Genomic DNA, 16,059 nt, shown 5'->3' with positions numbered 1-16,059 from the left:
TGTAAAAAAAATTAGGGCAAAACTAATAAAGAATCTGAGAAAACTATCTGAAACTTTTGTGCTATGTACTGAGTAAACAGATTTTGTATACTTGGTCAGCAGTGCTCCAACATGCACAATGGAAATTTGCAATGAAAGTAGAAGCAAGTGGAGAACTTGTACACTTGCTCAGCAATGTAATGTTCTACAAACCAATGAATGCCATTGATTGCAAGTAGGTATGAGTCCCATGATGAGTGATTAACATTCTGATGTCAACAATGGCAAAATTTCCTATTCATACAGAATTTAAATGTATTCTATGAACTGATCATTTTGCACATTTTCCTAACCTACTTTAACATGCATATGTACTTGTAAATGGTTAAAGGAATACGCTGACATATTAAATGGAGGTAAAGACACTCACTTACTAGTAAATTGCAGAAAAGAACAAATTTATTTATATATATATATATCTTGCTTAATCTTCTAACTTCTAAAATTTATTTTAGAATATTTTAATAGGAATGCAGGTTGTTTGTTGTAGGTTGAAATCCTTCAGAAACTGGAGGAATTCTTAATGACATCTTCATTCAGGGCTGTAATTTGCCAATCTCAGCCAAAGAGATTTATTCAAGGTTTTTTTTTTTGCACATTATGTAAATTAACCTCTGAACACACCTGTATAGACATTATATACATAGCATACCATGGCCTTAGATGCTAATACACTATACAAATAATAGTAACAGCAGTGATTGTTGTTTGTACATAGCACTAATGTGCTGCAACTGGAAGGCCATCTTTGTTTGCCAGAAGCACGTGATGTCTGGCCATGCAGTTGCAAAGGTGAACTTGTATATCAGCATGTTATGCAGGCAGTAGCAGTTAAAAAATGAACTGCAGCCACAGAAGCATTGTGCTGACAAATTAGTTTCACTCTTTTTGTTTTTCTGACCAATATCTCCAAAGTGTTGTATAGATGGCTACGATGAAGCTGAGTGATCAGGAACGAGAGTGCAATGGCACACACTCTTTGAGTGAACCGAGGTTCAAACCCGTGACTACTAAATACAGTCAGTTTTGCTGCAACACGGTATATGTGTTTCTAAAAATCTCTGCGTTATGGTATTACACGCATTAAAAACAACAAGGCTTATGGGGAAAAATAGGGATAGGGGCAGAGCACTCAAAAAAAATCTTCAGTCTGGTAAGCAAAACACTGAAAAGAGTTAGAAACCCAATAAAATTGCTAACACAGGTTTAAACATCTTAAATTTCTAATAAAGAAATATTACAGTAAATATAACACTTTACCTTGACAGGATACATTGTATTTGTCAGAGACTGTATGCTTATGTACATCGCTTAATTAATACTGTAATATGTGCATACTAATTGATATTTCTGTTCACTGACTTTTTTTTTATTGTAAAATTTAAACAGTAAAAAAGATACGCAATCAATAACGACAAACACAGCATGCACAAATTGCACAGGTGAGATACCGAGTAACAAGTTTACACAGCTTAAAAAATAGGATGAAGAGAAGATTCTGAAAATTTAAGTTTTTTAAATAAACACATTTCACCATAATAATGTAAAAACCCACAGAATTCCAGCTATCAGTATTATTGCACATGCAATAAGATCAAGTTTACTACCTGTTTATAATAGGTTTCACTAACAGAAAAGCCCGATAAACTGGGAACTGCAGATTGTTTTTATTGTTTTATGGTAGTGACCTCCAGAAATGTGCAACTCTACTCACACTATCACACCTCGTGAAATTTCCATTCTAACAGAAAAATGTGAGAAAAAACAGAAAAATATTGTAGGCCAACTCATGTCCTGAAAACATGAGTTGGCCTACAATATCACGTGTTATCCTGTAAATACAGTGAATGACAACAGTGTGTCTCCTACCAATACAACTACAGTGAATGGGAAATATAGCTGTCGCACATTTGACATTTTTAAGCTTTGTAAACTTGTATGTATTGCTGTGCAGATCGCTACATTCAGCCTGGTGCCTGGTTTTGTGTTCACCTGGTATTACTCACAGACGAAATAGTGCATAAGCCAATGTGAAAGTTGTATTATACTTGCATTGTTCCCTAATATATCAGTCGCGTTGCCAAAATGTGCAATAAACGTTTGCATTGCCGTTGTGTGAAGGAAACGCCAAAAATAAAACCAAGAGCATCAGGCCTGGCCAGCTGGCTTGTAAAAATTCGGCGCGGCATATCAACATGGAGGAACGGCAAGCATTCCATCCATGTCACTGACCCCTAACCAAGACAAACACTGCATGTAATTTTTTTAATCTCCAAAGTGATGCATAGAAAACAACATAAATTGTTGGTAATGATAAATGAGACTGAATTGATATAGTAACTCATAACTGTGAGATAGAGTATAAAATACATAAATGGAGTTTGAAATCTTAATAAGGATAATTCTTTAACTTTTGTTCAGATATATTTCTTCATGAGGATCTAACAACTGTTAAAATAGGAGACTTTGGTCTAGCCACAGTAAAAACTAGGTGGAGCGGATCACAACAGTTTAATCAGCCTACTGGATCCATATTGTGGATGGTAATGTATTTTTTTATATTTATTCCAAACAAATTTTCTGTTATGTTTCATCTGGTAGGATTAACCCTTTGCAGTCTAGCATTATTTTTAGTTTTCTCCATTCAGTTCTGCTCTAAGAGTGAAAATACGGCCAGGCCTCGCATAACTCATTTTTCAGTTACTGCAATTTGAAAAAAATTATACCACTTTTTCCTTTACACAATGCAAATTTTCAGTGAACATGAATCTTTTTTATGTGATAGTTGGAAAAGATTCGAATCACTCACTAAGTGTCTGACAGCCAATGACCAAGCGTTTGCCTGCTGCCCGCCTCAATTTCTTCTATCAACAATCGGAAGTAGACGTGCTACTTGTTTGTCTCCTACTAATAAAGTCACGTGCAGACATTTAAAAATTCTAATTTTCTACCCCTGTTAATGATGGATAAAAGAAAGAGTGAAAAACAATGTGATTGCAATAAAAAAAAAATTAAAAGTTATTACTTTAGCTGAAAAACTTGAAGTTATTGAAAAACATGGTAGTGGTGCAAACCATGCGAAAATCATAAGAGATCTAGGATACAGTGAGTCTGCTGTACGAACTATCTTGAACCGTAAGGACAAATATAAAGAGAAAGGCAAAGTTTCATCAACTTCTTTTGTTTTACAAAATACCAAAAACAGAACTCCAATAATGATTGAAATGGAAAGTCTTATCAATTTGGATAGAAGATTGCAATCAAAAAAGAATTCCATTATCTAAGGACAATATTCAGAGCAAAGCTATTAACATTTTTACTAATCTCAAAGAAACAAAATATCAAGGGGAGACTGAAATGTTTGTTGCTAGTTCAGGGTGGTTTGAATGTTTCAAAAATTGAGCAGGACTGTATAATGTTGAAGTAACATACGAAGCTGCTAGTGCTGATGAAAATGCTGCAGCCAAATTTCCTGCAGAATTGCAAAAAATCATTTAGGATGGTGAATAGGATGATCGGCAAATATTTAATGTAGACAAAAAGGGCCTATTTTGGAAACGAATGCCAACTAAAACTTATTTGTCTGCAAATGAAGCATCATAACCTTGGTATAAAGTCTCAAAAGATCGACTAATGCTTTTATTAGGAGGTAACACTGAAGGTGATTTTAAATCGAAGCCTATGCTTGGAAAATAATCTTACTTTTAATTGAAGCCTGTACACAAAATCTTAGGGCTTTAAAAGGACACGGCCATCGAACTGTTCCAGTCATTTTGCATTCAAATAAAAAAGCATGTATGACCAAAGCCCTGTTTGAAGACTGGTTTACATATTATTTAAGTCCAACAGTTAAATCACGGGTTCGAATCCCGCCTCGGGCTTTGATCAAAGTACTGCAAAAACCTTGGGAGGTGCATTATGGCCACAGAAGCCGATGCGCCAACAACTACTACTACCATCCAACAGTTAAAGCCTATTGCATAGAAAATAATCTTGGTTTTAAAGCTCTGTTGCTTTTAGATAATGCACCTGGATATCCTTCTACACTTGGTAACTTAAATGAAAACGTGAAAGTTGTTTTTTTACCGTCAAATACAACTTCGTTATTGCAACCCATGGACCAAGGGACGATTGCAACTTTCAACACTTACTATCTCCGAAGAACATTTGCACAGGCACTTGAAGCTACAACAGGAGACAATGCAATTTCTGTACAAAATTTTGGAAAAAATATAACATTCAAATGGCTATTGAAAACGTTCGTGCAGCATTGGAAGAAGTGACAGCCAGCAATATGAGAGCAGTTTGGAAGCATCTTTTACCCCATTGTGCAAACGATTTTACTGGCTTCAAAGATGCAGTTCAAAAAGTTATCGAAGACATAACTAATATTGTAATGACCTTAATTTTGGTTAGCTGTATCCAGGCCTTGGTTTCGAGGCTTGGATACGGCTAACGTTTGAGAATCACTGAATTTGCATTCAGAACAGCTAAGTGGCAATGATCTCCTTCATATAGAGGAACAGTGTGCGTACGAAGAAGCTGAAGGAAAAGAGTGTGAGCCAGATGAAAATGTTACCGCAAAGAAGATAATGGTAAAAGAACTTTTGGCAAAATCTTTCGTGTCGAAGAGAACCTTAAACAAAAGATAATGGATGTTGATCCTAACATCAAAAGAAGCATGTTATTTTGCCAGGGCCTAGAGAAGCTTGATGTCAGCTATTGGAAATTGTATGATGAAAAAAAGAAAGCCAAAACTGTTCAAACGACTGTGTTTCAAATATTTCTGTAGCAAATAGTTAGTTTCTTCATCATGTATTTTATGCAATAAACATTTAATTCTATAATTATTTTTATTATCTTTTACATGGTATGCAGTTAAAAAGTTATTTCAAAGGTATTTTTAAAATTATTTATGAACATTCCTGAAGGTCATGGACCAATTATAATTTTTCCTATTGATTATTATATTCGATTAACGCGTTTCTGTTTTACACGATGCAATCGTGAATTAATTAATTGCGTTAATTGAGGCCAGCTTGTAAATTACCAGTTTGAATGCAATGTTCAAAAATGATTTTTCTTTTTTTTTTTTCGTGTAATAAATTAATATACAAAATCTTTAAAAAGCTTTATATAATATTTCTTCCTAGAAGAAAATATTAATGAACCGTTCTTTCCATGTAATTAACAATATTTCCCCCCTTCTTAATACAGGGTGATTCACTACCAGTGTGACAAACTTGCAGGAGGTGTAGGGGGTACAAAGACGAATCGGAATCACATAGCATTGCAGGGTCCGAAATGTCTTCATCATGCGGTAGAGGACGTTGAATGGTAGGTCACGTGAACAGCGATCCCGCTGGAAGTCAGCATTTGTGAACCATTTCTGTTGAAGAAACCAAGTAGCAAAAGTCCTCCAGAGTGCATAATCCGCAGGCTCCAATGATTGGACGTGTTGCAGATGGTATGAACTCATTTGGTTTGTTGACAGTATCCTCCATACAGTGGATTGGGAAATACCCAATCGTTGGCCTATCGCTCGAGTACTCGTACTCGGATTGTCTTCTGCAAGATGTAGGACATTCTCCTCATTGTCTGGCGTCCTTGTCGTTCGCTCTTGATTCATGGTACCTCTTGTGAAACAATCAGTTTCACGTAACCTTCTGTGCACACGTGCAAAAGTCGTATGATGAGGAGCACGCCTGTGCGTGAAACGTTCCTGGTATAAGCGCAGAGCGGCGCGCCCATTACAGTCTGCAGCTCCATGTGCGAGGTGCAGGTCGGCCAGTTAAACGTTTGAATACTCGTCCATCCTCGGGAACCGGTTCGCAAATGCTGACTTCCAGCAGGATCGCTGTTCACACGACCTCCCGTTCAACGTCCTCTACCGCATGACGAAGGCATTTCGGACCCTACAGTGCTATGTGATTCCGATTCGTCTTTGTGCCCCCTACACCTCCTGCAAGTTTGTCGCACTGGTAGTGAATCACCCTGTATATTCATCAGAAAGGTACTATTTGGGATTGCAATTGAAATGCAATGTATGATTAATATAGTATATATTAATATATGATACTGTGTATGATTAATATGATTAATTTCAATGATACTATATATGATTAATATAGTATCATTGAAAGGAATACACTAAAGCAGTATTATAAGAGGAAAACTTGGTCGCACTGATATTTCAGAATCATTGCATATCTCTTTCCTCAGAGTGACTGACAGATAGAGATTACACCCTACTTATATATTTAGGATTATAACATATGACCACTTAAGCAGATATAACTAAAAATTAGGGTGAACAGAAGTGCCAGTTGGTGTAGAGAATGTTAAATTCCAAAGTTTAGAAGGAAATACAAAGTTGACATATATTAATTGTCACATTATAAATTATGGTAAAAAGAAAAGTATACCAGCTAAAGAGAAAGAGTTCATTTTATTTCAGAGAACAATTGAAAACGTTTTGTGGAACTTCAAGTAATGCAAATACTAAGTAGCGGAACTGAAAATGCTTACTATTAAAATGGTTTGCCACAACAGAAAATGGTGTGTGTGTGTGTGTGTGTGTGTGTTTAAATCTGTTATTAAAGTGAAAAGACAAGTTGAAATATGGAAGGAAAATGTATTGAAAACAGTCTAGTCAGCAGAGTTTTCATTTGGCTTTCTTCGCCATGTGAAAGAACATCTCCGCATTCTTTTAAGCTATGTGCATGTGAAATTCAGATTGTACAAATTGCTGACATCAAATGATCAACTGTACCAAAATGTTTTTGTCATGGACATTCTCGTGTGGATTGATAATTACAGCAGCTACTTGAACAGTGTAGCTGCTGTTTAGTTGAGTTAGCTTTTAGTTGTGCCTGTTTGTGTATGATATAATAAAAGGCACAATGCAGAATTAGGGCACTGAAAACGTGTTTTAGGGCAATAAAAAAGTTGAATGTTTGGTATTTTTTGTGAGGTGACTGGGCCTTTCTACTTTAATGAGGAGACAGCCAACAGTGCTCTCCACTTGAATATACTAAGTGGTAGATGACTCATCAACTGGTGCAATATCACCACTTTGCTTATTTAAGGCTGGAAAGGGTGGAACCCATGTTTAGTCTTCAGAGCAAAGCTCCAGTAAACCCTTCCTTATCTTTTCCATCATGCAGTATGATAAATGTCTTGAGGTTATGATGGACACCATGGCAAGATCCAATCTTCTTTACATTTTGAGGATACAGCTGTAAAACGTTATTCGCAGGCAGGTTGCTAGTTAGTACACTGGACTAAACCTATTGTTAACTCTCTAAGGTGTTATTGCCTCTACTCTGCCAGACAGTGACTGAAGGAAGTCCAAGTAGTGTGTATGCGGGAGGCATTGTCAAGGCCATGTTATGTCGAGGAACTGAGTATATTCTTACCATGCATACACCATATCCAAAAATTTCATTACTTCATACAGCTTGTCCTCCCCGCTTTTTCTTGCTATTGAATGCACCAAGAATTGTCAAACTAATAGAGCAAACTTATCTGCAAAAAGATCTAAACCTCCCAAACACTTCCTTATTCACTTCATAAATATACGTGGTATCAGTTCTAATCTCAACAATGTCCATCTCCACTTACAGTCTGCCAAACCCCATGTACTTTTACTGACAGAATCTCAGTTATCAGTTGATTTAACCACTGCTCATCTTAGTTGTCCGAATTATTCGTTGTGAGTCCTTCTGCTTCAAAGGTGGTACTTGTGCATATGTCCGATCTGATATTCCCTGTCAGAGGCAGAGGCTTAGTAATGTGGAATCTCCTCTGGCTTAAAATCTCTCTATCACATTCTGTCAAATTCATCTATTACCTCTGTCATTCTCCCAACTCCACTAATCACTTGGAACTCTTTGAAACTTGAGTTTCTCCAGTCCAACTTTCCTAACAGTGAGATAATTTTCCTTTTCCTTAGTGATATTAATGTTCACAACTCCAGCTAGCTTCCGTTTTCTAGTCACATGGACCCAGTTGATTGAGATGCAGTAATTTGCAATTGCTGATGACCTTGCACAGATTGTTCATTTACTTACCAGAATACCATACAATCCTACCCACACAGCCAAATGCTTGGTCTTTTTCTCACAAAGAACCCTGATAAGTGCACAGTCAAGGTGAGTGGTCTTCTAGGCACCTAAGATCAACTTGGTGATGGTCTCTTCTCCAATGGAGCCATTCTCTTGTGGCCTTTCTCAACCTCGTGTTGTTTGGCATTACAAGAATGCAAAATGGGATGACCTGTGAGATTTATTTTCTTCTTTTACTTGGTCGAATTACTGTTTCAATTCTTCTGACGTCACTGTTTCCTCAGATCATGTCAGTGAAATTGTTCTTGTAGGTATGGAATCCTCTATTCTACATTCCATCTTAAAATGTCATCCATTATCTAAACCTTTGTTTTCCAATAAATGTGCTAAGACCATTCAAAGAAGAATGTTGCTTATTGTAATGGCTTATTTCCAAATCTCCAAGTTCATTTTCTGCCTAACCAATGCTCTCAACAATTGTAAAGCAGTTATTAATCAATCCAAAGTAGATTTTGAACAGGTTAAAAGTAGAAAACTTGCTTCTTGTGCAAATGCTAGCTAAGCAGTCTGGTCTCTTTTCAAAGCTATTATTGGCTGCAACTTTTGCCCATCTCTGTCAAAGCCAGATGGTTCTATTGCCACTTCAGATAAAGGTAAAGCTGACCTGCTAACATCCCATTTTTCTTCAACTTGTGTATTAATGATCTTGGTAAACTACCTCCCACCATTCCCAGTACACTCCATTCAATACCTCCTGTGGTCTTCCATCAAAAGGATGTCAGAGAGATTTTGATGAATCTTGATGATAAGAAAGCTCCATTTCCTGCTGGTATTTCTCCACTTATTCTCAAAACTTGTGCTCCTGAACTTACTCCTGTTCCGTGTCGCCTTTTTTTTCATATTCTTATTCCGAAGGTGTTTTTCCTTCTGCTTGGAAATTTGCTCGTATCCAGTCAGTTCCTAAAAAGGAGGGTTACAGATCCCTCCTGTCCACTTATCGTCCCATTGCAATTACTCCTGCTCTTTATAAAGTAATGGAAATACAATTAACCCCAACTCTTAAACTGTCTAGAAAACTTCCATCTGATGAACGATTGCCAGTATGCATTCCGTCAGTGTCGATCCACTGGTGATATTCTGGCTTATGTTATCCAACCATATTAGATAGTATGAATCAGAGCTGTAATACTCAATATGTTCTACGTTGATAATAATATTAGTAAATTAATAAGAGGAGTTGCTAATGTTATCCAACCATGGACAAATTCAATGGAAAAATTTGATGAAACTCAAGCAGTTGCTCTTGACACTTCAAAGGCTTTTGATCGTGTTTGGCTTAAAGGTCTTCTAAATAAGCTTCCATATTATAGTTTGCCAACTGTTTTTTGTAATTGGGTATTCAGTTTTCTCTGTCTTCTATCGGCCCCGAGTGCCAAGCAATCTTTCTAGTGCAATTATCTAGCATTTTTCCTGTGGCGAGTACTAATGCTTTTATAACCCCCCCCCACCACCACCACCACCACCACTCACAATGTTACTGCTTCCCTCGCTGAGTAACGTCACTGCTTCACCGCTAGCACCGTTACTGCTAACCCTGCTTGCACTGTAACTGCTAACCCTGCTTGCACTGTAACTGCTATCACTAGCAATGTACTGCTCTCCTATCTTCTGATTGCTCGGTCACTGGTTGGCACCGCTACTGCCTCCACGTGGCAGGGCCGGTAACCTAGGAGAAGAAAGTCCCTCTCCCAGGGATAAAAGGAGTGAACATGGACATTAATGACTTTCCCACGATTAGAGCCAAAGAGCTCTCAACATGAAAGCCATGAAACTGATCGTGACTTCTCACTGTCGAAAAGACTAAAAAAGATGCAAACAAGCAGGAAAATCTCCAGCTTTCCTGGTCATTCATTCTCTGCCTTCACAACCTGTCAGCAAGCTCTCTCCTTTCATCATACAACAATGCCTTGAAAATGCAACAGCATCTCCAAAAATGGTGAAACATCTTCAATCTGGAGACTTGCTAATAGTGACCTCTCACCCAAGACACTTTGACATACTGTTAAGACTTACTTCTTTAAGTGAAACCCCAATTCAAGTCACTCCACATAACACCCTGAATTCTTCCAGGGGAGAATATGAGACCTATTAATTGTTTCTGAGGAAGAAATAGTCCAGGAACTAAACGATCAAAATATAATTCAAGCCAAGAGAATCATGATGCGAAAAGACAGCACCTTAGTCCCAACACATAGCATAATTTTAACCTTCAATACACCGAATCTACCAGCCTCAGTAAAAGCAGGTTATTTAAACTGCTGTGTTCAGCCCTTTATCCCGAAATCCTCTAAGGTGCTAAAAACGTGAGAAATTTGTTCACTCCCAGACAGCATGCCTTGGAGATGCAACATGTCCAAACTGTGGTTGCAAAACTCATACTTAATCAGAATGCAAGGCACAGACTCCACAGTGTTCTAATTGCAGGAGCAATCATCCAGCATACTCCAATCTCTGGAGTTAGGAAAAAAAATACAGGAATACAAGACTGAAAATAAAGTATCTTTTCAAGAAGCTAGAAGAGAAGGTGAGGCATTGTGCCAATGAATTTTGTAAGAAATATATATTTTAATGTTAGCTACCTTTACCGTGTGTCAAATTGACAAATTAAGAAGATGAGTTGAGACTGGTATGGGATGCTGAATGTTGGTAAAATTAGACAGAATGAAAAGACAGTTATTAGTCATGGAGAAACTAATTGTGAGATTCATTGTAATTAGGGAATGCTTAGTGGAAAGCAAATTGTTCTGCCTCTGTTGGATCAGGGAATGTTTCAGTTATGTGCCAATTAGCTATTTCAATATTTTGTTGCATTTACCATATGCAGCGATACAGTACTATATGACTAAGATTTAGCATCCTCTCTGTGATTTTTTTGGATTCATCTCTTGATCCAGACTCAACCAGATTTACAGAATTTTAATTCAGTGTTTGTAAAGAACTTGGGTATGTGTAATGGAGATTTGTTTTTTTTTTTTTTTTTTCTTCTTCATACAAATTGATAAGATATTTATTGCGAGGCAGGTGATATATCGTTTTCCTGAAAATTATTTATGTGAAATCATAATATGCCTGTCTAGAACTGGAAATTATTCCGCAAAATAGTGTTGTAGCCAGCAGAGATGGTCAAGATGCTTAGCATATTTATGTATCCAAACAACTGGAATTCGTTTGCTGAAAATGTTATAACATGTTGCGTTTTGAAAACCATCCCTCATGAGATGCATTCATATATGCTATCTGCGATCTTTACTGTCTTCCAAAACTCCAGATCTGCTGAGTATTTACAAGCACTGTTATATTGTCAGATAAGTAATCTTCATTGATTTCTTCCTCTTTTTTTTTTTTTTTTTTTTTTTTTATCATTCCTCTTCTCTGATGGTTTCTTCAGATATTCCATAACCGGTACAGTACTTTTCTTCACATCTCAAGACTGTTTAAATCAAAGTTAACTGAAGTTTTGAATATATTCAGAATATATTTATTTAATATTATTATTTTTATTTTTTGCTCACAGGCTCCAGAAGTAATCAGAATGAAGGACCCTAATCCTTATTCATTCCAGTCAGATGTTTATGCATTTGGTATCGTTCTTTATGAGTTGGTTTCTGGTCAGCTTCCATATGCACATATTAATAACAAGGACCAGGTAATGTCTAATTTATACATAATCTTCATTTTCCTTTTTTATTTTATGAACATTAACTTTTAGGACTGCCATAATATTATGTTCATGCATTCCCAAATATCAGGTAATAAATTGTTATAGACCAAAGTAGATTTCCCCCCCCCTCTGCATTTGGCAGATCTATAGCACTGGATCTGCTTATTATGATCACTTCAGGATTAATTGATAACAATAACCAGTGAAACAAGAATGTAGCTGTTTATTGATGCAGAGCAGAAATGTGGACAGGAATAATAAAAAAAAAAAAAAAAACATCAGGCAATATAAAATACTTTTAATTTGACCTCTACTATTTCTTTGAGAAAGTCATCAGTAAAAATGACTGCCATAATGTTTCTGAAAATCCATGCAAACTATTAAAAACAAATTAAAAAAAACTATATATATATATTAAAACGAAGAATTTGAAAAGGGTTAATATACAACAGTCAGATTGATAGGAGTACAGATACAGTACTTTCTTTCAGAGAGTAATAACACTGACAACCATGCGAACTATACAACGTAAGTACAAACTAACTAGATGTGTAATGTGTCTGAGTTCAAGACCAGTCGGTATGTTATTTAATCACTTATATTGCACATGCATTAATTGTGATAAGGCAAAAAAAAAACTGCAACAAAAACCAAAGCTCTGATTATAATAAATGTAATTTTTTTCCATGTATTAGTATGCCTAGGACTTCATAAAGTGATAACATTATCCGTGATCACAATGAGCAGTGTGCACTGTATTTATAGAACAAAACTACACCTCTTTGAATTTCGGTAATTGAAAATAGTTATATTTTGTGGAGCTTAATTTTTTTTTCAGATGTATGATATATTGACTCCAGAGTGTTATCTTCTTCATCCAGTCACATAGCTCCCTGAGGAGCTGTTATGGCGACCAACAGTTTCTTCTAACTGCATTTATCTTGTGCTCTACAAGCAGCATCACAGACTGTCATGCCCACTGTCAAGGTCATTGATCCCATCCTTCCACCTAGTTGAAAAATTTGAATTTTTTTCTATTGATGCTATAAAGAATTTTAGGCCCATCAATTTTATTCAATACCCACTCATTTGTTCTTCAGCGGGGTAAGAAATACGCAGTATTCTCTTGTAACAGCACATTTCAAATGCCTCAATTTCCTTCCGGTCAACTCTTTTCAGATTCCATCTTTCACATCCATATGTGGCAACTGGAAAAATTATCAAATGAGTCATTCTCAGTTTCATCTTTAGGGGCAGATCTTGATCTCTCCATAATTTCATTAGATCAGTAACCAAAGCAGTTGCCTGTCTTCTCTTTACATCATTTGAGCAGTCACCATTTTTATTTACTCTTTATCCTAAGTAATAAAATTCATCAACTTTTTCAATATCTTGCCCATTAACCTTCATTTTGCTGAAGGTTAATGGTAATCACCTAACTAAAATAATGGTGATCACCAATCACCATAATTTTAGTTTCACTCACATTCAGAAACAGTCTTTTTTTCTTACTTGCTTCACATACTCTCCTCAGAATTGCAGATTAGCGTAGTATCATCTGCATGACGAAGATTGTTTATTTTCAGTCCTCCAATTTTGATGCTGGTGTCTAAATCTTCCAATGCTTCACACGTGATATCTTCAGCATAAAGATTAAAAAGGTGAGGTGACAAAATGCAGCCTTGCCTGACACCTTTACCGATTTTGAAAAGTCTATTTCTCATGTTGATTCTTACAGTTCCTTCCTGTTCTCAGTATATTAGCTTAATCACCTGAATTATGTGGATTGGGAATCCCATATTAGTCTGTTTCTCATGTTGAACACAAAATGACTGGAATTTTGAATTGTTTGCATTTTTCAACAATCAGGCGTAGATTTAAGATCTGATCTCTGGTTCTTTTTCTTCCCTTTCTGAAACCTGCTTGCTCTTCTGGCATTTCTTTTTTAAGTTTTCTTAAAATTCTGTTTAGTATGATTTTAAGAAGAATTTTGGTAGCATGAGGAATTAGCTCTAATAGTCCTGTAATTTGAACAAACTTTCAGATTTTTTTTTTTTTTTTTTTTTGGTAAGGAAACAAAAATTGATATCTTCCAATCTGATGGCCATTGATCCATTTTCCAAATCTTTACATTTTATGAAAAACTCAGTACCCTTTACACCTGTAGCTTTAATCAATTCTGCTGGGATTTCACCAATTCCAGGTGACTTTCCACGTGTCAGTTCTCTGATGGCTTTTTCATCTTCTTCCTTCAGTGGAACTGATTCATGATTACACTCTTGAAAATGGGGTGGAAGGTCATTAGTGTCAGCAGGTGCTATGAAGAGCTGCTTTGCAGTATTCTTTCCACCTTCCTTTAATTGTGTTCTCCCCTATTAAAATTTTGCATTTGGAGTCCTTAATTACATTAAGTTTTGGATGGAACTTTTGTCTTAAGGACCTTAATAACATTATGCATCTTAGTGTTGTTTTGTTTGTTGTAATTACAGTTGTGATAGTAATATTTTAATTGTAAATTAGTAACTTTAATTGTGTTATTGGTAATTATAATATTCTAAAATATTCAAATTTGTAACTCTTTCTATTTTTCTGTCCCCCCCCCCCCCAACAGCTTTGTCTGATGATGGTTTTGGTAAGATACCCGAAATGTCATATTAATGTATAGTAATGTAGGCCAACAGCCCAATAAACTATAGTATTAATTTTCACGTGGTGTAAGAGTGGTTTTAATATAATAACCTTAATGATTGCTTGTTTCAATTAAATAATCAGTGGGAATATAATCTACATCCATTCATCTAGGGAAAATGGTGATCACTGCCACAACCTGCACCAGGGAGTGTCTATGCTGTGATAACACTGGAATGCCATCTTTGCTGAATAAGGATGTAATCAATTTGATTCCTTGTTTTATGATCAGTAGATTTTCATGTGTATAGTCTTCTCAGGCATTGCTGAAAGCAGGTTTTACATATGGCAAGATTGTTCAGATGACAAAATTCAATTAATCTTTCTCCCCGTTCATTTCTAGTACCAAGACCTAACCTTCCACATTCCGGACTAGAAGAAACTGTCTTGCCTACTTTTGCATTGAAATCACCCATGAGCATCAAAACATCCTTTTTTGGTACTGGGTCAAAAGTTGCTTGCATCCATATCTTCCTCTGTGGCTGTTGATGTTGGTGCATATGCAAATAAAACTGGGATATTCTGGTTGGCTCTGAAGTCTAACCGTCATCATTCTGTTATTAATAGAATCGTATCCAAGAAGACACCTTGAACATTCCTTATTCAATATAACGGTAACACCATGTTATTTTACTTGGTCACTTCCAGAAAAAACAACCAAAGATCCATTTCTTGTGTTGAAATGACCTTGCCCTGTCCTGACTAAGGTTGCACCTAAAATGTCAATTTTGTACCTGTCCATTTCATTGATTACCATTTCCGTCTTGCCTTCTTTTAAACTTTTTACATTTCATGTGGCCACTCATCTTTCTTGAATTTAATTTTCAGGGTGCACAGTGACATCTCGGATCTGGTTTACAGCAGTCTTTGGAGTTGTTTTTGTTGTGGTCTCTGTGGCATCAGATAATGTGGTGGTATGCCATTGCCTTCCACATGGCCAATTTCAAAAGGGGCCAGCTTTAGTCATAGGAAGAGTGGTACAGAAAGTTTTAGTTTTGAGCATCATGGATCCCACAAGGTGCTAGGGAAGAGAAAGTTGACTGCTGTAGAACTCTGCTTACTGTAGAAAGGCTGGTTACAACTGGGTTTTGCCTGGTTCCCACAAGTTATTTGGAACTGCATCACCTGTAGCCCCAATCTTACAGTGGCTGCAGGTGATGCAGCCACTGTAAGATTGGCCTATCATCAGTGGATGGGCAGGTACCCTGGTATTGCAGACTGATGATAGGCCAATCGCCTTGAAACGGTGCCGTCTAGGTGGTGGTACTCACTGAGAATAATTAACAATAGTCTTCTCTATTAGTGAAGCGTTACTTATTCGAGGTAGTGCAATATCATGGCAACTCGTCGTGAAGGAAGAGCACAATATGAGAAACAGAGCAAATGATGCCTACTACAACAACTACTTCATAGTTTCTTAAGAGTTGTCTATGGTGTATCTACACCATTATTATATAGATAATAAACTCTTAATGTATTATGCCTTGTGCATTTAGTTATTTTTAAATACAGATGGTCTTAGGTAAGGAGAGGCTGTGTATGTGC

At 36.5% G+C, this 16,059-nt stretch overlaps 1 protein-coding gene across 1 annotated transcript in view; it reads left to right on the top strand.

Annotated features, from left to right (window-relative positions):
* Positions 1 to 16,059, top strand: part of Raf (serine/threonine kinase raf oncogene) — a 439,038-nt gene that overhangs the window by 374,535 nt on the left and 48,444 nt on the right. Inside the window, exons 15-16 of the mRNA XM_090387771.1 lie at positions 2,461 to 2,582; positions 11,680 to 11,811. Of these exons, the coding sequence (XP_090243897.1) occupies positions 2,461 to 2,582; positions 11,680 to 11,811 (254 nt within the window). The remainder of the gene's footprint in view (positions 1 to 2,460; positions 2,583 to 11,679; positions 11,812 to 16,059) is intronic.

This window comes from Mastigoproctus giganteus, chromosome 13, assembly GCF_048544385.1.
Source record: "Mastigoproctus giganteus isolate SK-2022 chromosome 13, ASM4854438v1, whole genome shotgun sequence".
Lineage (NCBI taxonomy): Eukaryota > Metazoa > Arthropoda > Arachnida > Uropygi > Thelyphonidae > Mastigoproctus > Mastigoproctus giganteus.
The sequence above is the reverse complement of the archived record's forward strand: the minus strand, read 5'-3'. Positions and strand labels throughout refer to the sequence as shown.